The sequence below is a fragment of the Podarcis muralis genome, chromosome 3, assembly GCF_964188315.1.
Source record: "Podarcis muralis chromosome 3, rPodMur119.hap1.1, whole genome shotgun sequence".
Lineage (NCBI taxonomy): Eukaryota > Metazoa > Chordata > Lepidosauria > Squamata > Lacertidae > Podarcis > Podarcis muralis.
The window spans coordinates 84,174,365-84,199,914 of NC_135657.1; the positions used below are offsets into that span (position 1 = coordinate 84,174,365).

General features: G+C 42.7%; 1 protein-coding gene across 9 annotated transcripts in view; it reads left to right on the top strand.

The window, feature by feature from the left end:
• Positions 1–25,550, top strand: part of ASRGL1 (asparaginase and isoaspartyl peptidase 1) — a 77,334-nt gene that overhangs the window by 40,339 nt on the left and 11,445 nt on the right. For 2 of the 9 annotated variants that reach the window (XM_077926256.1, XM_077926255.1), the window contains 5 exons: positions 5,718–5,912; positions 9,321–9,463; positions 16,608–16,762; positions 17,998–18,116; positions 20,611–20,721. In XM_077926256.1, coding sequence (XP_077782382.1) covers positions 5,718–5,912; positions 9,321–9,463; positions 16,608–16,762; positions 17,998–18,116; positions 20,611–20,721 — 723 coding nt within the window. Of the gene's footprint in view, positions 1–933; positions 1,188–1,238; positions 1,545–5,492; positions 5,642–5,717; positions 5,913–9,320; positions 9,464–16,607; positions 16,763–17,997; positions 18,117–20,610; positions 20,722–21,649; positions 21,772–21,832; positions 21,908–25,550 lie in introns of those variants that run through there. The other 7 variants (XR_003705810.2, XM_028722756.2, XM_028722758.2 and 4 more) reach the window with 7 other exon arrangements.

Below are 25,550 nucleotides of genomic sequence, written 5' to 3' on the forward strand. Positions count from 1 at the left end.
TTTGTAATATTTACTTCCTCCCCCCCCCCCCCGTCTCCCAGTGTTTGCTTAGATGTAAACCCTGAATAATTCAATGGGACTTGCTGCCAAATAAGCAAGAATAGGGCTGAAGGCTGATTCAGTATGCCACTGGCATTTGAAACCTCATAAAATAAAATGTTATCTTGTAAATTCATTGCATGCGAATCTCATGATTATATCTGGAATTTATTAATGCCCAAGTTTGCTCTGACATAGAAACCCATGGCCAAATTCACAGCTGTGTGGGATAGGGCTGGGCTAGGCTGGTAATTTTTAGAATAGGCATTGTGCACATCCTCATGGCTCAGTGACACACCTTAATTATTCCTTAGGTGTTCAAAGGCTAAAACTGGGCAGTCAAACTGCTACTTCAAATTAAGGGTTGAAAATAGCCCTGAAACAATAGTATAACTATAGAAAAAGAAATAAAGTAACTAACAGTAAAGACACTTTAAAATACTTTGAATAGGGTGGTGAATAGGGTAGAGGACGAATATCTCCAGAAATTGGTTATGTGAGCAAGAGCAGACTGCCTGCATGTTAAAATCCTCCCTATGATCTGCGAATATTTCTGCTAAGATCTATTGGGTTTTCTTTTCTGCTGTCCTGGGCTGCCAAAATCCCGTTCAGTGAGATGCAGTCAGCTTTGAACTAACCACCTCAGCCTCCTGCTGCTTCAGCATTCTCACTTTGTAGAGAGGAGGCGGAGGAGGAGGGAGAAACCAAAGTGCGAGATAAAAGCGAACACCTCCCTTCTGTGCACAGAGAGAGATAGAGAGACGCGCACCTGCCATCTTTACAGCTGGCGGTCATTTTGCTTCAGTTACGTTGAATCGGATGGGATGGGTCGGCCATTTTCGCGAGGGGCGGACCTGAAGGCGGCAGCGGCCATTCCAGTTGAGGGCAGCTTCGCTTCAAACCCATTGAAACGGAGGCAAAACGAGGCGGCTCTCTTTTCTAAGGGCAAGGGTGCGAAAGGGGAGTTGTCCCCGCCATGTGATCACCCCTCCTACCTACCTACCCACCCTCCGTGGAGCTCTGGAAAGACATTTAACTGTAAGAGGAATATTATTTGCAGCCGCTCTTGGCTCCTCCGTGCTCTGCTTTTAACGATTTTAAATGCTAGGGTGATGGTTTTGAAGGGCAGTCGGGAAAAGCAACCACCCGTGAGTAAACCTCTGGGAGAGGACGGCTTGCAACAGGTCGGGAGAATGGATGAATGAGTGTATGGGTGGGAGCTTTCCTCCCTTTGCTGGCTTCCCTCCAGCTTGCTAGCTACTCGGGGGAATCCACACGTTCCCAGAGTCAGACAGTGTGAATAAGGGAGACGTCACAGGTGGCCTAGCAAAAACCCTTCGCCAGTGGGAGGGCTTTGAAGGAATTGCAGAGTTGGAAGGGACCTCAAGGGTCATCCAGTCCAACCTCTCAATGCAGGAATTTCAGCTAGATCATCCATGACAGATTGGCCGTCTGACCTATGCTTTAAAAACCTCTAAGGAAGGAAAGTGCACCACCTCCCAAAGGTGACCATTCCATTGTTGAACAGCTCTTACCGTCAGAAAGTTCTTCCAGGTGTTTAGTCAGAATCTCCTTTCTTGTAACTTGAAGCCATCGGTTTGGGTCCTCGCCTCTGGAGCAGGAGAAAAGAAGCTTGCTCCATCTTCCACCTGACAGCCCTTCAGATATTTGAAGGTGGCCATCATATCTCCTCTTTGCCAGGCTAAACATACCCAGCTCCCTCAACTGTTCCTCATAAGGCTTGTTTTCCAGACCCCTGATCATCTTGGTCACCCTCTTCTACACATGTTCTAGCTTGTCAACATCCTTCTTAAATTGTAGGGCACACAGAATAGAGTGGGATTATTACTTCCCTTGATCAGGGCACCATACTTCAGTTAATGTAGCCTAGAATAGTACAGTGGTACCTCAGGTTACATACGCTTCAGGTTACATACGCTTCAGGTTACAGACTCCGCTAACCCAGAAATAGTAACTCAGGTTAAGAACTTTGCTTCAGGATAAGAACAGAAATCGTGTTCTGGCGGCGCAGCAGCAGCAGGAGGCCCTGTTAGCTAAAGTGGTGCTTCAGGTTAAGAACAGTTTCAGGTTAAGAACGGACATCCGGAACGAATTAAGTACTTAACCCGATGTACAACTGTATTAGCTTTTTTTTTTTTTGCTTCTTTCCTAGCCCTGGCCTGACCTAAATTTCTCAGGTGTTCTGATTTTGGCATCATGTTGTGGTTGCAGCTTAAGGAGGAAATAATGCACATCTTGCAATATCCCCTTTCCTCTGTGCGATGACTCCACAGGGAAATACACCATTATTATGAGTGGTATCCAATGCTAGCTCTACTCAGAGTAGGCTCATTGACACTCATAGACATGATTAATTTAGGTTCATTAATTTCAGTGGGCAGGGCTGGCCTCTGTTGTTCCTTCCTCCTCTTCCTCCACTGCCTCCTCCGCTCATTCCATTGCTGATCTTTACTTCCCCCATAAAATCTTCACACTTCCCTCTCACACTAAAGCTGATTTATACTCTCCCCTCTCATTTCAACTGGTGTGTGTGTGTGTATGTGGTGTATTGTAGTTCATCTCAGGTGCCAAAATGTCTTGGGCCAGCCCTGTCAGTGGGTCTGCTATGAGCAGGACTTAGTTGAATACTACCCTTTGGTTGTAATCCCATTCTTACTAGGGAGTAAGACTCATTGGGCACTTTTAAAAAGGCCTGTTTAGGTCTACATTCCTGTTTAAAGGCTTTCAGCAAGGCTTGCTACACTGCCCATTTCCCTGATGAGTTCTGTGGCTGTGTAGGGTTCTTCAATGTGACCTGTTTATTGAGCATCCACCCTGATTTGCTTGCAGAAAGCTTACACAGATGTCATACTATGCCCAGTCTTTACTGTGTGCTTGTGGGGAGGCTATAGAGATATGAGCATTCATCCTGATTTGCTTGTGCAGTGGTTTGACGTATTTGCATTAACCAGTCATTTATCCAACAGCATTTAGTGCATTTCCCCACCTCTTTCCTAACAGCAAAAAGTTTTGTTGTTGTTGTTGCTGCTGCTGCTGCAGCAGCAATAGAGCACTTTGCTCCACTTTAATTGCACAAACTCAGCTTTCCAGTATGTGATTGAATCCCTCACACAAAACACTGATAATCTGGAGGCAGTCCTGGTCATCCAGAACTGTCATATGTGCCTAAGCATTCCATGCCATTAAAAACAAACAACTGTACATATTTTGTATGTGACACATTTTTTGACAAGTTCCCAACGATTACAAATAAACTGATGTTGGCTATAATTCTAAAATCCACTTGTATTGGCACTGGTGGCAGAATCCCCTTCAAAATCTAAATAAATAATATATTTTCTCAGAAATAAGATCTGTTTCTCTTGGTATGGAATACACAGTAGCCAGCCATGCCAAGAAAATACCCCTGAAGGATCAAATATAATATTTTAAATATAAATTGATGGGAAATATTTAATGGCTGGGGATGCGGGTGGCGCTGGGGACGCGGGTGGCGCTGTGGGTAAAACCTCAGTGCCTAGGACTTGGCGAACGTATGGTCGGCGTTTCGAATCCCCGCGGCGGGGTGAGCTCCCGTTGTCTAGTCCCAGCTCCTGCCCACCTAGCAGTTCGAAAGCACCCTTAAGTGCAAGTAGATAAATAGGTACCGCTTTATAGCGGGAAGGTAAACAGTGTTTCTGTGTGCTGCGCTGGTGCAGGCTTGCCAGAGCAGCTTTGTCACACTGGCCACGTGACCCGGAAGTGTCTCCGGACAGCGCTGGCCCCCAGCCTCTTAAGCGAGATGGGCGCGCAACCCCAGAGTCGGACACGACTGGCCCGTACGGGCAGGGGTACCTTTACCTTTACCTATTTAATGGATGCTGATTTACTTATTTGCCTAAATAATTTTTCCTGAAAAACTTTCTTTTAAGTACACATACCGCCCCCAACTTCCAAAGAAAGGATCAGTTTAACTCTGCTTACTTCATTATGGATTTTCCCTCAAGGGAGTGTGCCTGTATCTCATTCCTGTAACATAAATTTGCACAGGAAGAGCTTTTTCTGAGGCAGACAATCGTATACCAAATCTCTCCATCCCCTTTTGTGCCCTTGCCTAGATATTCAGTAGATGTTTTTGTAAAAATATTTGGCTACAGTTTTCAGCACTAGATTTACAGCATCAATTGCACTGATCAAAATCATACAATTGAAAGTAGCCTTCTAATTTAGAATAATATGTGTGTCCTGGTTTACACCCTGGAAACATACATGCCTCCATTCTTTTCACCAAGTATTGTAATTCTGCAGAGCTAAACTGGGATTGCTCATGCCATGCGAGTTTGATAGGCACAGAGATTGCAGAATGAAGACACTGGGTTATGAAAGCTTGCCCATTGATAGACAAGCTGCTCTGAGCTTCACACAGCAGCCTGCAGATATACTAATTCACCATGGGTCTTTGATATGATAAATTAGTGTGAAGGAGAGGTGCCAGTCACCAGTCATACTGCCGGCATTTGCAAAACAGCAATGGTAGAGCGTCACTCCCATGATGTTCCCGGATGTTTTGGGGGCACACGCATCTCCCTCATACTTTCCATGAGAATCATAATTAGGATACTGATTAATTATTAATCATTAATCGATCAGATTTATTGATTAAAGGCCTTTTGATTGACTAAAATGTAGCCCACCTAACCAGGTCACAGATGTTTCCTCCCCCTTAATGTTAATTATTAAATGTTCCTTTTTAATAACTGTACATGGCAGGCATCGTTATAGATGAGTCTGTTCCCTTCCTTTAAAAGATGCTTCTCACAAGATGGTGTCTGCTACAACAGATTTATGTGGTTTCTGAAAACATAGAGAGAGTGCTTTCTTATCCCTGCAAAATAAATATTTTATGTACATGCAAATATATGCAGATGTAATCAGTTAAAATTCATACAGCCAGGGCTTCTTTTCTGCCGAAACTAACCGGAACTCAGTTCCGGCACCTCTCAGGTAAGCGCTATTGCCATTCTAAGAGAACAAGGGAGGCATTCATGGTGAGTTCTGGCACCTCTTTTTCTAAAATAACAGCACTGCATACAACTAATATATTAAAGCTGCAATTGTATACTCACTTACCTGAGAGTAAAGCCTTTTGCCCTCAGTAGGACTTAGCTCTGAGCAGACTTGGTTAGGCTTGCACTGTAAGATTTCTCTAATCAGGTGACGACCTTTTAAAGAAAACAATGTGAGCTAGAATTATTGAGGCAGCATATGAAGTGATTTGATTACTTGGAAAACATGCTGCGTTGGCTAAGCCTGTGTAATGCTCTCTCCTCATGAAATATTGTGTGTTTTCCTTCCTCTTTTAATCAGTAATAAAAGTCCATTTAAACTTAACAGGAGTAAGACTGCACTTTGAGCCCTCAGCTGGTAGGAAGATTCTAGATAAAGAATTCCTCACATGCTGAAAATGTCAGCATTGTACAACTCTTGACAGGATTTTCAGGGTCAGGAGATGTCCTGTGAGCTATGTGGTCACTTCGTGAATGAGATCTAGGCAATAGCTCATCCCATTTCCACAGCTGAGACGTGAAATTAGAGGAAGGCAGTATGCTTTGACTTTGTCTGTTTTGTAAGGGATGTTGGTTCTTCTGACCGAGTAACAATTCTGTATTTCTATCCAGGAAACAACATGAAGCCAGTAATCGTGGTTCATGGTGGAGCTGGTCGCATCTTTAAAGACAGAGAAGACGGATGTCGTTCTGGTGTCACCAGAGCAGCGCTGAAAGGTTACGGTATCCTTAAACATGGAGGGAGTGCATTAGATGCAGTGGAAGAAGCTGTGGTAGTCATGGAAGAGGATCCTCATTTTAATGCAGGTAATTTTTGTGAACCTTCTGTGCTCCCACGGCCTGCGGCCTAGCTCCATTGTCCCAATGGAACTCAGCTTCTAACTAAGCCCTAGCACAAATAACTGAAACAACCATGTACTGCTTCTCTTTTTGCCACTGCCTCCCCTTTCTCAGATTTTACATTTCAAGCACCTCAGGGCAGCAAACGGTTGTCTTAAATATAAATAACAGAAGTTGTGCCTGTGCGTGATGGAGCAGGGCTTTATCATCAGTTATGGAATTCCCTCTCCTGGGAATTGTTGCATTTTAGGAGCCAGTTCCAGACATTTTTATTCTCCCTGGCTTTTTTAATAAAATGACATTTTTAGATCTGATGGAAGAGGGAGTTATATTTTAAACACTGGAAGTGAGTCACCCATTTGGCTGGTTTTGAAGAGAATTTGGAAAGTGCTTTTTTTTTAATTGTGAGGGTATGCTTGGGGATTAATTATGAAATTGTAATCTATCTCAGTGTGAACCATTTGGGGATATGTTTGCATGAAGGGCAGTATCACTGTGGAGATGCAGCAGGTTGCTCACTATGTGTACTTTCTGCAAACAAAATGCTTTTGTTAAAACAGATACAATGATAAAACAGATACAATTTTGGCAGGATAACTCCTCTTTATGGATTCTTCTCATTTTTACATTGACAATTCCACTGGCTTGACTTGGTAAACTGGCAGCATGGTATTAAACAGCCTAACTGGAATTTTCCTTATGGACCAGTGTGGCTCCCTTTGCTTTTTATGAGAGGAAAAGGTATTTATGTGCCAGTGATTCTCAAAACATGGCTTAGAGAGCCTCATTCATTGTGGGAAAGGGGTTTTTGTTGTCGGTATCCCTTTCCACTCTCTGCTGCCTATTAACCAAAGTTACAGACAGTCAAGGCTGATTACCGAAGAATTGATGCTTTTGAATTATGGTGCTCTTGAGAGTCCCATGGGCTGCAAGAAGATCAAAGCTACCCATTCTTAAGGAAATCAGCCCTGAGTGCTTACTGGAAGGACAAATCGTGAAGCTGAGGCTCCAATAATTTGGCCACCTCATGAGAAGAGAAAACTCCCTGGAAAAGACCCTGATGTTGGGAAAGATGGAGGGCACAAGGAGAAGGGGACGACAGAGGACGAGATGGTTGGACAGTGTTCTTCAAGCTACCAGGATGAGTTTGACCAAACTGCGAGAGGCAGTAGAGGACAGGAGTGCCTGGCGTGCTCTGGTCCATGGGGTCATGAAGAGTCGGACACAACTAAACGACTAAACAACAAAAACAACAGACAAGAGATCAGTGCCAGGCCACAGTACAAGTGCTACAGAGCTGGAGGTATGGAAGAGCTGAGTGACACCACAACTGACCACGCAACTGTCTCCGCGGCCGCCAGCTTTGTGGCACTTGTACTGTGGCCTGTTTCCCAGAGTTACTTAAGATGGAAGTAAAAAAAGAAGGCTGGGAGAGTCCAGACCAATGTATTCAACTTTGTGAATGAATTGTGCCATTTTGAAGTGAGACTGCTTTATTCTTTGAGAACCAGAACTGGATGAATTACTTATCTGGTTTAGGATTGCAGTCATTATTGCACATAAGTCAAAAGCAACCCCTCTCCCCAATTTTTGAAGGAGAGGGGGATGGATGATGTTGATTATGAAGAGCTGCTATTAAGCCATCACAAATCCCTGATAACCTTTCTGAGATAATCTGAGTTATCATCAGTCGATGACAACTTTGACATTTAGCAAGCTTATAAAAATGTAGCGTTTGTGTAAGACTCTCTCTCTCTATTTTTTTTTTTTTTGCAAGATCCTTCCATTCTAAAATTAGCAAAGCTTTTGTTTGAGAATACTTCCTCTTTATTCAGAAAAATTCAGTATTTTGGTACCTTGTAAGTAAAAGTACTTCATATTTCCACTGGTGCTTTTGCAGGGGAAATAGCTATTATGTGGGCCTGTAGTTGTGATAGCCAAGCAACCAGGTCGTTAAATTTTGGCTACCCCTGATGTACAAGGTATTTAGTTCTGTAGTCACTCATATCTACATGTGTTAAGGCTCATAAAATATATGGAGAAAATGAGCTGTGCAAAAAAGATCGGAGTTGAAACATACCATGCAGCTGTTATCTTCATAAAGGACAAAGCAGTCCTACTGTCATGTTGGGTTGAATGTGATGCTGCAGGAGCACATTGACAACATTGGTAGAGCATGGAGGGGTTGTGGAATGGCTACTTTGTCCATTGCTCTTGGAAAATACGCCAAAACGGTGTTATCCTTTCTGATTACCCTTAGAAACCTGCAAGTGAGCCACGGTGTTCTAAAAAACACTCTTCATCCCACTTGCAAACAGGGCAATTAGGAAACAATAAGACAGAGCCAGTCTTGCTTATTTATTATGTATTTTGTGTTTTTATCTTTTGTTTTTATTCTGTCAATCACCCCAAGATTACGGATGAAGGGCGGTATGCAAATTAAACAAATAAATAAAGTAAAAAAGGGGGGCGCTGGTGTCAGGTGGAGATTTTTAGGTGCCATTAAAGGGCAGCAAGTACCCCTCTTTTCTTAAAATGCAGGCACAGGGTATCATTTGGAATTTCTTCCTTGGGCAGCACCATTGCACCAAATCATCCTAAACCACAGCATCATAGAGTTGGAAGGGACCCTAAGAGTCAACTACTGCATTTGATATATAGCTTACTGAGCAACTAAACACACTCTAACTTAGCACTGCAGTTTAGGAACTCAGGCTGATGGCTTGTTTTAAAGAAAGCAAAAATGGAAAGGTTTTGCATTTGTGAGGCTTTGCTATAGCTGCACGTATACCATGGACTGCAGTGACATTATTTATTTTAGCACCTTGTAGGAGAGAATTCATGGTTGGTAGGTAGGTGGCAACAAAAATCTGCTTTATTGTAACCCCCACATTTTTAGTGTGTTTTAAGAATCCACAATCGTTCACTTTTGTTTCATTTGACTCAAGTTCTGAACCTTCAGGACTGTTCAAGCTATACTAGAAATTTGTGGGCTGTATATTTAAAGATTCCAAATTATTGTTGTTGTTATTAGATTTCTTACACCCTTCACCATGAGGTCCAAGGGTGGGTTACAACAACCTTTTAAAAAAAACTAGTGTTGAAAATAAAGTGACAGTCAAGAGAATTGGGTGAGTCTTAAAATATATATGAGTTGTCAAAGCTCAGGGTAAAGAGGTTCATCTTCAGTTTATGATGGAAACTGCAAAATGAAGGTGCCAGATGCATCTCTGTGAGGAGGCTCTCAAAGTAAGAACATGAGAAACTATCACTCCATACAGTGCTCCATTATTCCCCATCTACTTATGCACTTATAGTTGTTTCCCTCATAGAGTAGTAATACTTAATGTATTTTTCCCCCTGTTTGATTGTTAGGTTGTGGCTCTGTGTTAAATGAGAAGGGTGAAGTGGAAATGGATGCCATTATCATGGATGGAAAAAATCTAGCCTCCGGAGCAGTATCTGCAGTGAAATGTATAGCCAACCCAATAAAGCTCGCTCGCCTGGTCATGGAAAAGGTAGGCCGAATGTGCACTTGAACAAAAGAAAAATACGATAGGGATGGAAAACCAGAGGCCTTCCAAAGGATTTTGGATTCCCACCTGCCCCAGCTGGCATGACCAATCATCAAGAATGATTGAAAGTGGTGTGTGTTTGTTTTTAATATAGGAAAATATCTGGGTTCGACAGACACTCCTTCAGACTGTGTGATCACCTTTCAATTTTTTTCTTTTGGGAGAAGAGGTTCTGACAGACCATAATATGTGTTCTGTTGCCATCTTTTTCCCCTCCTCAAAAACAGCAATTGTGGACCAAGCCTTTCTAAACCCATCATGCCCATTCGCTACATCGTTCTACAGTTTACGTTTAATTCCAGTACTTCATTGTTCAATGATATCACTGCATTGCTGATTTTAAAATGTCAGAAGGGACAAGTTGCACCAAGGTTTCACTTTGTGAAAAAGAAAAAAGAGAGTCTTTGCAGGGTTCTCTCAGGGGAATTTCAAACCCTTGAGATTCCCCCAATTCAAACAATGTTCTATTTTGACAACAACCCCCCCCCCCCCAACACTTCATGGTCTTATTTACCTGTTTCCTGATTATAGTCATGGCTGGACATTTTTGGAATTTTCCTAATTTTTGCATCCTTGGCTTTCTAGTCCTGACTTTAGAGAGCCAGTTGGTCAACAGCTGCAGAAGAGGCAGATCTACTCTCTGGCAGGGAAGGGAAGAAAGAAGCTGAAAAGGCACTGATTAGGCAGGCATTTAGCAAGCACCATTGAAACCCAAAGACTGACATACCAAGGCGCATTTTGAATGACCCTCATATTTATTTTGAGGGATCTAAGGTCCTGGCCACATTCAGCAGTTCATCACAAGCGCTCTTTAAGAAGCTCGGATGTGAAAGAGCTTTTTGCAACTGCACACAGCCACTTCACCCACCCCTTCGTGTGTGAGCAGGGAAACAAATCAGGAGCCCACGTTTCCTGTTATGTCTGCATCAGGAAACTATGGTTAATGCCAGGCTATGAAACCATGGTTTGTATCCTTGCTTGTTCAGAAGCCAGAACACTTTCTTTTGCTGAAGTTGTGTTTCTCACCTGTGACTAGAAAATGGGAAGCTGCCTTTCTCTGTGATATGTATCTTGATCACTGGCACATCATTAGCCAGTGCTGATCTTTCTTGCCATGGTGCACATGAAGAGGCAAGTAAGAGGCAAACTGATAGTAATGTACAAAATTATTCATGGTATGGAATAAGTGAATAGGTAAGTCTCATAATTGTAGTTTTGGTGGTGGTGGTGGAGGTCTGTTTTATGTTTGAACTGGGTAAAAAAACAAGGTACTTTACACCCCGCTAGGAACACTGCAAACTTCAATATTTTGTTGCAAACCCCCATTGTGAATACGTATTATGCTATTTCTTTTCATGCAGCCTGGTAAGGCAAAATGCATTTTCCCCATGTGTGACCATTTCTTTATAAACTTAGGGAAACTTCCTTAAGCCTTGAAACTAATCAGAAATTTAAATGCAAATATATAATCAAAGAATACCAGGTTATGAAAATTTTTGTTTCAGGTCCTCTTTGGCCCTTTTGAAATTTACCATTCTGAACAAGCAAAATAAATACGTTTCTCCAAGACTTGGTTATCTTTCTGTGGCACAATATTGGCTCCATCTGGTGGCCAAAGTGTATTTCTTTGGATTTTGTCTAGCAACACCCATGAGCTTAGCCTATTAAATAGTCTATTGAGATACATTTCATTAGGCTGGGCAGACTATTTCCTTTCACAAGTGAATAATTCCTCAGAAGTACAGATCTCTTAAATGATTGCTTTTGGAGCTTTACCAAAATTTGTGGTGTGCTTTTCTTATTTGCAGTAGGAGAGGAAATAATTACTTGAGAATAAGTCCCAGGAGAGTAGCTGGATTAGTTCTTTTAGCAACAAAAAGTCAGTGCACTTTGGCATCTTGGAGACTAGCTAGATTATCAGGTATGAGCTTTCACCAACAGTAGTTCATTTGGGCAGCAATCCTGTATATGCATAATATTTGGTGCAGATTTATTTATTCTGATCAATAACCAGTTGGGATAATCTTTGATTTAGCCCCTCTGAATACATTGGAATTTGTTTCTGAGAAGGCAGGGCAAGCATAAGGTAAAGGTAAAGGGAACCCCTGACCATTAGGTCCAGTCGCGGACGACTCTGGGGTTGCGGTGCTCATCTCGCTTTACTTGCCGAAAGAGCCGGCGTAAACTTCCTTTTTATTGCTTATGAATAAGACTGTGGTGTCTTTATTCTTTTAGAATATTATTATTATTATTATTATTATTATTATTAATAATAATAATAATAATAATACCCCGCCCATCTTTCTGGGCTTCCCCAGCCACTCTGGGCGGCTTCCAAAAAAAAATATTAAAATACTGTAATACATCAAACATTAAAAGCTTCCCTAAACAGGGCTGCCTTCAGATGTCTTCTAAAAGTCTGGTAGTTGTTGTTCTCTTTGACATCTGGTGGAAGAGCGTTCCACAGGGAGGGTGCCACTACTGAGAAGGCCCTCTGCCTGGTTCCCTGTTTACCTTCCTGCCAGAGGCAGGGCAAGCCTAGGATTGCACTTTTACCAGATTAAAGAATGAGTTTTTGAATGTAAAAGCTGAAAATTAAGGTCACATCTATTTCATTGGCTGTTTATGCAGGAAAACTCCCAGTACAAGTTTAACAAGGTGAGAACTAAAAAAAATAGAACAGACTATGATTTTTATAGATGTTATCTGTGGGCTGTTGGGCTGCTGAATAGAAAAAAATAGTGGTGCAATTGACTTCCGGCAAGCACACAGAGCACAAATAAGACTGAGTGTATGGGGGGGGGCTCATTTAATTTCACTGCACACAGGCGGTGTAGTGACAATAAATGTTTGTTTGTTTATTTATTTATTTATTTGTTTGTTTGATGGAACACTGAAAATACCATGGAAAAATATGATGCAGTTGTGTGTGACATCTGAATAGTAAACAAGCAATCCTGTCTTGAGCTGTTTCCTAGTCCTTATACTAAATAAATTAGTTATTGCTTCCCCAATGAACATCAGATATTATTCTAGCTTTTTGGCAAATTTCTTAGAAGGCTCCAATCTAGAACAGGTTTGTTGTACTCGGGCTGCACTGAAATGAATATGACAAGTTGGTGCTTAAGATTAACTTAGGTACCATTAATTTTAATGGGTTGATGCATGATTTCTTCAGATGAGGGTCGTCATGTATCCATTTGAAAGTCAACGGGAACTGTAATTAGCATGAACTGTGGTTACGGATGAATGTTTGGTAAGCAAATAAAAGGGATTTCCAGTAGTGCATTCACACTATCTACTCTAAAAGCCAATTCCAGGCATCTGAAAAGGTGCCAGATATAAATCTCTAAAGTGTGGGGTGTAATCCACTGGGAGCAGTCAAATACAACATTCCTTGTTTTGCTAGAGTGGACATGCAAGGGAATGTTTGGTCCTCCAGCCAGTCGAAACTTCCTGTTCCTCCTGGCTTGGAGCATCCTTCCTTGCATGTGACCTTCCTTTCCAGACCTGGTAAAAGGCCAAGGCATGCTGCCACTCTCTCTTTTCCATCTTCTTTTCTTCCTATGAACTTCCTGGAATGAACTGCTGGCTGCCAGCCAAGCAGTCCCCCAGGTCGTCTCCCTTATGGCATAAACCTGTTAGTATAATCTTGTAACTTTAAACCTAAAGCCTGCCTTCAGGTATCACACTGTGCTCTGCCTGATCGTGAGTAAACTTCCTTTTTATTGCTTATGAATAAGACTGTGGTGTCTTTATTCTTTTAGGATGGATTCAAGGGGTCTTACCAGGAAAATATTAGAACACATTTCAATCTGGACAAGCCAGATGGAATTGCATATAGTCTTAAGAAACTCACATGCATTTGCAGCTAGTTTTCTGCATTAAAGGGGAATGTAAACTCGGCTAAGTAAAGGAACTTGCTAGCGCAAGTTAGGAAGGATATTAATAAACAATATATCCTCTCCTGCCACCCTGAACATCCACACATAAAGAAATAGCATGGTCCCTTAATATCTATTTTTATAGTACTACCAGTTACCTTTAGATCATTTGTGATATTAGCCAGGAATGAAGAGAAAGGGCTGTAGCTCAGTGGCAAAGCACACGTGTTGCAATTAAATGGTTCCATGTTCAAATCCTTATATCTTCTCTCCAGGAAATATTCCCGTTTGAAACACTGGAGAACCACTGCTAGTGTAGAACAGTGTTCCCCAACCTTAGGTCTCTAGCTGTTTTTGGACTACAACTCCCATCATCCCTCGCTAGCAAGACCAGTGGTCAAGGATGATGGGAATTGTAGTCCAAAAACAGCTGGAGGCCCAAGGTTGGGGAACACTGGTGTAGAACACTGGCTGGGACTGATGGGAGTTGGAAGCCCACAACGTCCCTTATTTCTAGAGCAGACAATACTGGAGAAAATGGACAAATGGTCTAACTCATTGTAAGGCATCTTCCTATGTTCTAGCTATGGAATTGGCCCTGGAGATTGTTCATTGGCTCCTCTGAGCTAAGATTACAGGGGTACCTCAGGTTAAGAACTTAATTTGTTCTGAAGGTCCATTCTTAACCTGAAACTGTTCTTAACCTGAGGTACCACTTCAGCTAATGGGGCCTCCCACTGCCGCCACGCTGCCGGAGCACGATTTCTGTTCTCGTCCTGAAGCAAAGTTCTTAACCCGAGGTACTATTTCTGGGTTAGCAGAGTCTGTAACCTGAAGCGTCTGTAACCCAGGGTACCACTGTATGTGTCATTTCCTGCCAGTGCACTTTCAGTGGTTTGTTTGTGTGCTAAATATCTCCATTCTATGCAGTTTCTAGTGTTGAATTTCAGGTGTGTGTGTGTGTGTGTGTGTGTGTGTGTGTGTGTGTGGTAAATTCGGGAAAGGGGAAACTGATATAAGCTAAAGTCAGTGTGATTTAAGTATGCATAATAAGATATAGGACTAGATTTTCTTGAATGACTTTCACTAATAAAATAAATGATTTTAAAAAGAATTATCATGATTTTGGCACAAAAGGTAAAGTGTGTGAATTTGTATGTATTTTTTTAAAGAATAAGTAGCAAGGTGCATTCACAGAGCCATATGCCTGTTTTTAATATCTATTGTCTCCTCTATTGATATTGTTTCGTGGTGGTATTTTATGTATTGCATCTAAGACTGCAACCCTATTTACACTAACCTGAGTTCAACAGTAAGTCCTGTTGAACGTAGTGTGGTTTACTTTTGAGTAAATATGCAAAAGCTACAGATACTGTTGGTACTTTTTTTTTGTTTTACAAAAGCAGAAGAGGGCAGTATTACACAAAGCAAATGTTCAAAACAATAAAAGAAAGAAAGAAAAGAGCTGGAACATTTCAGTCATGTAAGAGTAAACTGACACCATTGTCCTGCTTTGCAAATGATAATATATGATCCAAGCACAGGTATGCATCGCCTGACTATTTGTATTGTCCTTTATTGGAGACTGAAAACTCTTCCTTGTTCATAACTTCGAGAGAGGAAAATTCTCCTGAGTGTTTCTTGTCTCAGAAACAAGGAGATACTTTTGCTCATTTGGCACCAGAGAATTGGTCACCATGTGGGAAACTATCGTAACAGAGTAATGCATCCACATATGCATGGTACTGTTCTTTGTATGTAAATCTCCAACCTGCCTACTTTGTCAAGAGGTTCACTAGTCACAACAAAACCAGGAAGTAGGGTGCAACCTGTAGCAATTGATGCTATCTCCTTATGAAATTGCCATCAGCGGATCATGTGGAGCGCATGGGTACACATTAATATAACACCATGTGACAGAAGCCGAGCAAATGAAAGGCAGCATTTCTGCATGCTTAAAAAGTAGCTGTTTTATTTCATATCCAAGTGTGGCTTCTTGCATATGCCCTGAAATTGACCGTAGCTTGATACCAGGGGGCAGCTTCCTCTGACAATTAGATGGGCCCCTCCATCTCCTTTTCTTCCTTCCTCACAATCACACAGAAACACACTTTGCCCCTTTTGTGCCTTCGCATCCCTCCCCCACTAGAACTGAAGAAGGAAGACAGAATCATTTTGCTATACAGTTCCAGCCCTATTGTTAGGCAGAACGAAGTGGCCACCTCAGGTAGCAAATGCTTAGGGGCAGAGAGGGGTTATTAGCGGCAGGAGGACAAAGCTTTTTGGGCTGCTCAGCCTACCCTGTGTAAACCTACTGCCGTCAAATGTGTTGTCTCCCTGCCAGTATTGAAGTAAAATTCAAGCGCCAATTCAGCTGGCCCTTGTATATGGAATGGTGGTGGTGGCACCCTCTCCTTTGCCTCAGGCAGAAAAATGGCTTGGGTTGGCCCTGTTAATACATCAAGGGCAGTATCTTTCAGGGGTCAGATCCTGGTCTCTTCTATATGCGAAGCCTTGCACAATTGCAAAGATATTTATTCTGTAATGGGCAATGGATGTAGATTTCTTTATTAAAATGTACATCTCATTATGTCCTTAGCCTCTTGGCAGTGTACACTTTGAAAAACACAATATGCATATTCTAAAAATATATCTGTACTGCTAAGATTACATAAGATTTATCCTTGACTTTGTTCTTTTACTTCATTCAAACCTTCTCTAGTCATTTAAAGCCAATGTGTGGTGGGGGGGGAGGTTATTTCATTTCATTTCATTTATTATATTTCTATGTCACTCTTCACTCGCATGGGTCACAAAGCGGCTTTCATACAATAAATAATATCACTGAACATCACAATTGCAACATAAATCATATAAAATAATTACCAAATCATCAGTAAAACAACCACCTTCGGTAAAATACTATAAAACAGAAAAACTTAAAAAATATGGTAAACAGCTCAACCACAAGAAAAGTCATGTTATAAAATTCACAAAGCATTACAGCACTCATAATCCACAAAGCAACATTAACAACATTAACAAACAACCAAAGCAAACTAAACACTGTCGAATTCACACACATGCTCTCCCCATCCCCATGACTCATAGTCTTTCACTCATTTTATCAAATGTCCACGGCAGCAACATGCTTGTCCAGCTATTTTGTTGAGTAGCTTCTTATTATATCTTATCTCCTTCAGACAGACCACATGTTGTTGACGGACCAGGGCGCCTCTGCCTTTGCTAGAGGCATGGGAGTTCCTGAGGTTCCTGGAGAGAAACTGATCACAGGAAGGTCACTGGAGAGATGGAAGAAAAACCTTGAGGCTGATTCGAACCCTCAACAGTTTCAAAAGCAAGTATAAAATGTTGGGTGTTGGGGGCAAAATCCTGACCACTTGAGCAAACGAAATTAAAACATGACACGAAATGTGAAGCTACTCACATCTCTCCTCCAACATTTCTCCGATGAAAATAGGGACACCCCATTCCATAATGATAATTTTACTGCTTATACCTCATCCCAGTCACACTGGGCAGCTTCTAACATATATAAAAACATAATAAAACATGAAGCATTTTTTTTAAAAAAAACCAACCCTTCCCTATACAGGATTGCCTTCAGATAGCTTGGGTGTCAGATAACTGCACACCCTCCTACATTTTCCCAGTGAAAATAGAGACATCCTACCATACCCTCCAACATTTCTCCAATGAAAATAGGGACATCCTAAGGAAAAGTGGGACATTCCAGAATCAAATCAGAAACCAGGATGGCTTCCCTAAATCAGGGACGTCCCTGGAAAATAGGGACACTTGGAGGGTCTGTACTCAAGATGGCAATATGCAATCTTCAGATTCCGAGGCAGGATACTTCTGAATACCAGCTGCTGGGGAGCAGTAGTGGGGATTGGACTCATTTCCTGCTCGTGAGTTTTCCAGAAACATCTGACTGAACTAGAAAAGGGTTTGGTCAAATCCAGCAGTGCTGCTTAAAGTTCTCATAATATATCCCCCTATGCTGGTCAAATCTCTGCAAAACATAATGGATGTTTTTGGATGTTTTACCCGTAGACATGCAGCTTGTGAAATTTGGTCTTCCCAAGGATGCATGCCCACCAGCTGCTCACCTCATCTCTGGATTTGCTGCGCCCAGCCCATATTCCCATAGGCCACAAACCTATTCGTACTTACCTGAGAGTAAAAGCCTCATTGAACTCAACCTGCAGTCTTAATTTTTTGCTGGGAGCAGGGGAGGCAGTGCTGCATCTGAGGCCCTGATCTACTGATTAATTGGGGGTGCAGGATTCTTTCAATTGCACAGAAATGCTTTAGGTTATTCGGTCACATCAATTGTTCAATTGAATGGTCTTTTTATACTTGAAGAAGACTGGTCCTTCAACAGATTAAGTGCAAACTCAGAAGTGCATTAACTCCCAATACAGTTTTTTCCTTTTATGAATTCTTTGGACTGAAGATTTCCGTTGATTTTTTTTAATACTTGGGGAAATGCTACCTGTGAGACGCTATGTTCTTTTGGCAAATGCTCTCCAGTCTTCAGCTAATTGTTTGAAATGCTATTTTTGGCAGAGACCTTGGAACAGTTGGAGCCGTTGCTATCGACAGTGCAGGAAACGTTGCTTGTGCAACATCAACAGGGGGACTCACGAACAAACGCGTCGGCCGCGTTGGTGATACAGCGTGTATAGGTAGGGGAGTGTGATAAATGGAAGAAGAGCCAGCCAGCCCTTCCTTCCCTCTCTTTCTCATATAATATGTATGATATCAGTCAAATGCATGATAGCAAAGGCTGTGATCTAAAGAATCAGTATGACGGCTTGCCGTTCCTATGGCAGCAATTCCTGCTGCCGAAGAGGCAAGCCACTTTTAAAAAACGGAACAGTGAAAGTGGGAAGTGTTGGTGCAGAAACAGCAAGCAAAGTATCTGGCTTGCAGTGACACTCCACGCTTGCGTGCACATACAAACCCGAGTTTAGTGAACGGTATGTTTTCCTGAGATGATGACTTTGTAACTTTTACATCCTGCGCAATATACTTCCACAGTATATAAGATGGGTAGGGAGTGGAAAGAGCAGGATTTGGAGATTGCTTGGTTGAATACATTGTGTTTCTCTTGTAGAAACAGGCTTACAGTAGTTCTTGGGTGAGGAAGCAGCAAGGGGTGTTAAAAGGAGCCCAGGGTGTACAGTGGTACCTCAGGTTACATACGCTTCAGGTTACAGACGCTTCAGGTTACAGACTCCGCTAACCCAGAAATAGTACCTCGGGTTAAGAACTTTACTTCAGGATGAGAACAGAAATCGCATGGCGGCAGTGGGAGGCCCCATTAGCTAAAGTGGTGCCTCAGGTTGAACAGTTTCAGGTTAAGAACGGACCTCTGGAATGAAATAAGTTCTTAACCTGAGGTACCACTGTATTTATAGACACATAAGGAAATTTGCACGGACAACCTTCACTTCCTGCCTCCACTTGAAATTCCAGGAAGAAATCTATTTATCAATTCATAGACTTTGAAGGGGTAAAAAACATTGCTTTTGTTTTAAATTCTACTGACATTCAGGCCACCAGCAATGATTACTTGTAGATTCAGAGCCAGTGTAAACTTAGCATGCAGCTTGAAGGATGGCTTATTAGCAAATATATCATCTGTTTACTATGCAGCTGATCTAAACTTTAGTTTTGCAATTTGCAGGCTGAAAGTCAATAATGTGTGTGTAAAATACTTCTCCCCAATACCACCAAATAACAGGTCTTTGCTTAACTTTTGTAAATCTTCATTCATTTTGTTTAGACTGCGTTTTGTTTAAACAAGAAGGCATATATGTTGGGTCTGGAGAAAGGACGATTTAAAAAGCAGATGATTGTCCAGAGTTCAGCACTCCTGAGATATTAGGAGCACCATGTTAACATTGTTCAGTCATTAGCATTCTCCTGTTAGAAGATTTTGCTTGGTAGTTCAGTGTATGTAGGCAACCCTCAATAGACTTGTGTGCCATCTTTCAAACACCATCCTTTCTTGGTATGTTTTGAAGATTCCCCCAAATGTTTAATCGCTTCATTAGCTATTGCAAGAGAGGAAACAATTCTCTAGATATCCATCCACGAGAAACATCTTAAGAGTTTATTCATATTTTTCTGCCTTGTCATCACCAGGTCTACCACTTGGCCAGCAAATCAGTGTGCCAGTTTCACCAATTCCAACGTGGTTATATCTGAAATGATATTTAGTTAAAAGAGAAAATGAGTTGTGCTTAGTTCAGGTTCCAATTGGCTGAAGTGATGCCTGTTGTGGCTTACTTTTATGAACTAACTCATCAGTGTAGCAAGTAACCTCACCAGTGCTGTTAGCCACAGGGTGGTATAGCACTGATGACATGTACTTACCACACTATCCCCTCAGCCTTCATAGAAAGTTCATCTGAACACTAGTGGAACTATGGTGGTACCTTGACCATCTGAAAGAGATTTTTTGGTGGTCAAGTTACCCAGCAGTAATTTGACTTCAGAGTAATTGACACTTAATCCTTACCAATTAACATTGTATTATTGAAGTACAAATGAACTCTTGCTCCAAATTATTGGTTAATTCCATTGATGTAGACCAGGGATGTCCAACAGGTCGATCACAATCTACTGGTAGATCCCCGTGAGGTTTTGGTAGATCGCAGTTGATTGCTCCGTCCCTTTCCTTAGCATTGGTAAAATATATTCCAGCCCCGCTCCCTCACCCTGGCCTCCATTGTTGCACGATTTGCAGAATGGAAGATGGAGTTTACTTAGTGAGGCTGTTTGTTTCCGCAGCAGTCTGTTGCTGAGTGGCTGTTCCCCTTTCTCCCTTGAGTTTAGGCTTGAATTCTCAATAATCGGGGCTTTCCTCCTCCCTAAAAAAAGTTCAACAACCTTGCCCTGAACCCCCCAAAAACTGGGCTTTCCTTTTTTAAAAAAGGGGTAGATCACTGCCAGTTTTTAATTCTGTGAGTAGATCACAGTCTCTTGGGAGTTGGCCACCCCTGCTGTATTGTAAACACAAAGTGTATGCCACTTGGGTTCTTCTGCTTCACATAAGATTGGTTGCTTTTGTAACGAGCTTATGTGCAATTGGATATATCCTTGTAGTTGATTTGAGATGTTGGGTACTGTAAATGCCAGTCCTTGACTTTTTACTTTTTGCTCTTTGATCAGGAAGTGGAGGTTATGCAGATAACAATGTTGGTGCCACTTCTACTACAGGCCACGGAGAGAGCATTATGAAAGTGGTTTTGGCAAGACTTATCTTGTATCACATGGAACAAGGTAACGACAAAGGTTGCAAAGAGCACAGAACTGCTACTGTATTTCTGACAGATGTTGGTGGGAGGAGGTTGTGGTCCGTTAGTTCAAAGTTGAGGACGCATACCGAGAAAGTTATTTGAATAGTAGTCAAATGTTGTGATCCGTGGAGGGTTGTGTCCAGATGATTTAAACAATGAACCTTCTGAGGGCTCAATTTGTGCTAGTCCTTATTCAGTGGCACTGGAGCAATATTGTGCTGGTGTGCAATGAATAACAAACAAAAATTATTTCGTAGTTGCCTGCAACAAAGTGTTGATTGCTTTGAAAAGCTCAAGTACAAAAAAACTATGGCATCTTAGTGGTTGCATACCAAAAACAATAGGCTTTTAACTGTTGAAGGGAGTGGGTTGTTGCTGATTAATCTTATAAAATCCTTTAAAGCACCACCAGTTTCTCTAACTTCTATGTTAAAAAGGAAGGCATGTGAATGAAAATAAGTAGGTGATCTATGTATTGATTTGTGTATATTAAGTAAAAGTGTGACTATGGTAAATAGCTAGCAACAAGGTGTTCATGTGGCTGTAATATAATCAGGCTATGGATGACTCTAGAGAGCTTTGCCTTCTATGTTATCCAAACTCTCGATTTATATTACAGCGGGTAAACATAATCAGCTGACCTACTTCTCCTGAATACACTTACAGTTGCCAGCGTGACCAGACCACCTTCTTTATTCTAAGCTGTAGTTGCAGACTGCAGATCAGTAGGATCGCCATTTAACTTCTGACACAAAACTTCAAAGAATTTTAGAGCCATATATGCAGAGGAACTGTTAAATGGAAAAGGTGGAAATTCCATTAGCATTGTATAAAATAAGTTCCAGGGAGGTTATCTGCAAATCTCAGGTGTGTAAATGTCATGTCATAGGGATCTTTCACCTCTATTTCAGCATCCTTAACAAATGGCTTGTCACTCTGACTTAATCTACTGATAGAAAGAGTTACTGTATGAATCTGGTTTTTGGGTCAAATGCACCCCAAGAAAGCTGTGAAAATACTCAGGGGAAGACATTAAGCCAATACCATTTTCAAGTAAGGAATCATGTCGTTATTGAGATACTTCACTTTTCCAGCTGAACACTAGTTGCAAAGAAATCATCAGGGCCAACAATATCCAATAATATAAAGGACAAGCATCTACAAAAATGGTATGTGGAATCCGATTGCTTCACAGTTGTTTAAAAACATAAAACAATATACAGTGCTACCTTGGGTTACATACGCTTCAGGTTACATACGCTTCAGGTTACAGACTCCGCTAACCCAGAAATAGTACCTCGGGTTAAGTACTTTGCTTCAGGATGAGAACAGAAATCGTGCTCCGGCGGCGCGGCGGCAGCAGCAGGCCCCATTAGCTATAGTGGTGCTTCAGGTTAAGAACAGTTTCAGGTTAAGAACGGACCTCCGGAACAAATTAAGTACTTAACCCGAGGTACCACTGTATTGCTCCATTACAAGTGTAATGGGGGAATAATCATGAGTTGTGAATTACTTGCAACAACAAATCGTACAGAACTTGCAACCACAGCACTTGCTAATTAGGCAGCCTATACACAATCACCACATTTCACAACTGCATGAGCAGGCCAGACAAAACAGTTACATGAAGCATATTTTAGTGTGTTGACCACAGAGATAGAATTATAGAATCATAGAATCATAGAGTTGGAATAGACCACAAGGGCCATCGAGTCCAACCCCCTGCCAAGCAGGAAACACCATCAGAGCACTCCTGACATATGGTTGTCAAGCCTCTGCTTAAAGACCTCCAAAGAAGGAGACTCCACCACACTCCTTGGCAGCAAATTCCACTGTCGAACAGCTCTTACTTCTCAGGAAGTTCTTCCTAATGTTTAGGTGGAATCTTCTTTCTTGTAGTTTGGATCCATTGCTCCGTGTCCGCTTCTCTGGAGCAGCAGAAAACAACCTTTCTCCCTCCTCTATATGACATCCTTTTATATATTTGAACATGGCTATCATATCACCCCTTAACCTCCTCTTCTCCAGGCTAAACATGCCCAGCTCCCTTAGCCGTTCCTCATAAGGCATCGTTTCCAGGCCTTTGACCAATTTGGTTGCCCTCCTCTGGACACGTTCCAGTTTGTCAGTGTCCTTCTTGAACTGTGGTGCCCAGAACTGGACACAGTACTCCAGGTGAGGTCTGACCAGAGCAGAATACAGTGGCACTATTACTTCCCTTGATCTAGATCAGTGTTTCCCAACCTTTTTTGGGCAAAGGCACACTTGTTTGATGAAAAAAATCTCGAGGCACACCACCATTACAGCCCCGTGACGTCAGCGCGCAGCGTCGCGCCGGGAGGGACGCACGAAAGTGTAAGTTTCAATTTTTTCCCCTCCCCTCCTGTGTAAAGGGGAATGCACTCTGCTAAGTAAAGGCACTTGCCACAGCAGCGTCAACGTCACAGCACGCACCAGCACCCAAGAGAGAAGGGGTCTCAGCAGCCCTTTTGCCAGGAAGAGGAGCAAGAACGAGAGGAGGAGGAGGAAGAGGAAGAGAGTCCCCCCCAAAAAAAACATTCTCCTTTTGATCTTCCTTATTTGCAATTCCTCATTGCAAAACAGCGGTTGATATAGAGCTGATTTTTTTGTTATTACAGTCCCCACCCCCTCACCTAGAAAAACACCCCCTGTCAATTTTATTATTATCATTATTATTATTATTATTATTATTATTCCCCGCCACTCTGGGAGGCTGAAGCCCTTTAAGGCTTCCTTCTGTCCACTCTCTGTGAATTACCTGCCCGGAGCGGGTTTCGGGGGGGGGGGGCGCTGCTGCCGGTGTCCTCCCCGTCGAGTCTCGCCTTGCCCGGCGCGTGGCAGCCGCCCTTTCCCACACTCTGCCGGCTGCGCTGCCAAGCCCCGCAGCTCGGCCTGTCAGCGTTACCGGGCTCGGCGGGCGGTAATTCCCAAAGAAAGCCGGCGGCGCTTGAAGAGCTGGCAAGCCCCCATTTGCATTTCTGTTTTCCGCAGCCCTTGGAGAGGATTAAGTTCCCTCCTTCCTGCCGGGGAACCTCCAAGCTTTGGGGGTGGGGGGGGAGGAGGCAGCAAAGCGAGGCAGGAAGGAGAACGCGGCTTGGCTGGGTGAGCTTTGGCAGGGGCAGGGAATGAGAGCCGCGAGGCGGGCGCTGCGGGCGGAAGCGCTGCCCGCCGAGCTCGCAGGCAGCCAGGCAGGCAGACGGCGAGAGCCCCGCGCTGGGCGGCCTCTCCTCGCCGCTGCTGCCCCGCCTCTCGCCGCCCGACTCGCCCGCCTCCCTCCCACGGAGGTAGGCTGGTGTGCCGTGGGAGGGAGGCGGGCGAGTCGGGCGGCGAGCACACGCGGGGCGGCGAGCGAGCTCCCTCCCACATCCCATCGCCGCTCGCTTCGGCCGGCCTACTGGGCTGTCGCAGGCGGAAGGCCTGCGCATGCGCGAGGTTTTCGCGCCTTCCTCCAGTAGGCCGGCCAAAGCGAGCGGCGATGGGATGTGGGAGGGAGCTCGCTCGCCGCCCCGCGTGTGCTCGCCGCCGCCGCCCCGCCTCTCGCTGCCCGACTCGCCCGCCTCCCTCCCACGGAACACAAGGCAACGTTCCGCGGCACACTAGTGTGCCGCGGAACACCGGTTGGGAAACACTGATCTAGATGCTATACTCCTATTGATGCAGCCCAGAATTGCATTGGCTTTTTTAGCCAATTTTTTAGATGATTCCTGCCCTCTTTTCAGCAGGAAAGACAGCAGTGGTTGGCTCCACCAGTTCTTTCATAACATAGGCAAATTGGTTATGTCACTGAATTTGATCAACTCCAGGCTAGAACTGCAAGAAGGAGACTTTTTGGAGTGTTCACTCCATTGTGGGTTGTTTAGCTTTTAAATATAGGCATCAAAGCAGGCAGTGTCTACTACATTTGAAAACCAGAAAAGTACCCTTGGCATTTGGAAATGTAGATGGAGGTCACACTTGCCCATACCACCTTTAGTTTTATTAAAATAAAGAATGATCTCTTTCTTGGAGGCACTAAAGAAAGGGGAATCTACAGTTGATTACATCCTTGCATTCTTACTTGATTTTGGAAATGTGCACAGTAGCTTTCAGCCCCTCCTAACCATGCTACATAATTCAGGCTGCACAGTACTACAAGTGAAGAGCAGGTGCTCCATTGAAGGGTAGAAACTGAATGATCCTTTTTGCAATAGTTGGAATGTCTAAGCGTTATTATGGCAGCTGTTGCCTGGATGAAAATAATCTTTCCTGTTAGTGTTTATAAAGGCTGGGCTTTGGTTTCTAAGCATGAGAATAGTTTCCATTCTGGGGTATCTGGGTTTTGTTTTTATGAAGAGGAAGGGCAAAATCTTAAAGCAGTTGTTATGCTTGTCTGAGTTACAATATGACACCTGATGCATTTGTAATACTTAAGACCAAGCAATATACAATGCACCGGTGGATCTGAGATTATAAATTATGGATAACAACATGAATTTTATTTGGCTTGTTTGCTATGCACATGCACACAAGATGGGTTTTGTTTACAGGGCATCATGTCATCTTTAAAAATGATTAAATGTTACTGCTGTCTCTGATGACATGCTTACATTGTACACTTGAACTAAACAATGTCTGAAGGTCTCGATTTGCGGACCTACCAAAAACATATATAGATATATATAAAACAACAGTGACAAAATAATCCCACAATGATACTTTGGTTTGTATTGGGATTCAATTATATCATAAATCCTGGTGATAAAGATTATCAATGTCCTTTGAATTTTTTTCTTGCCAATTTACCAACAACTA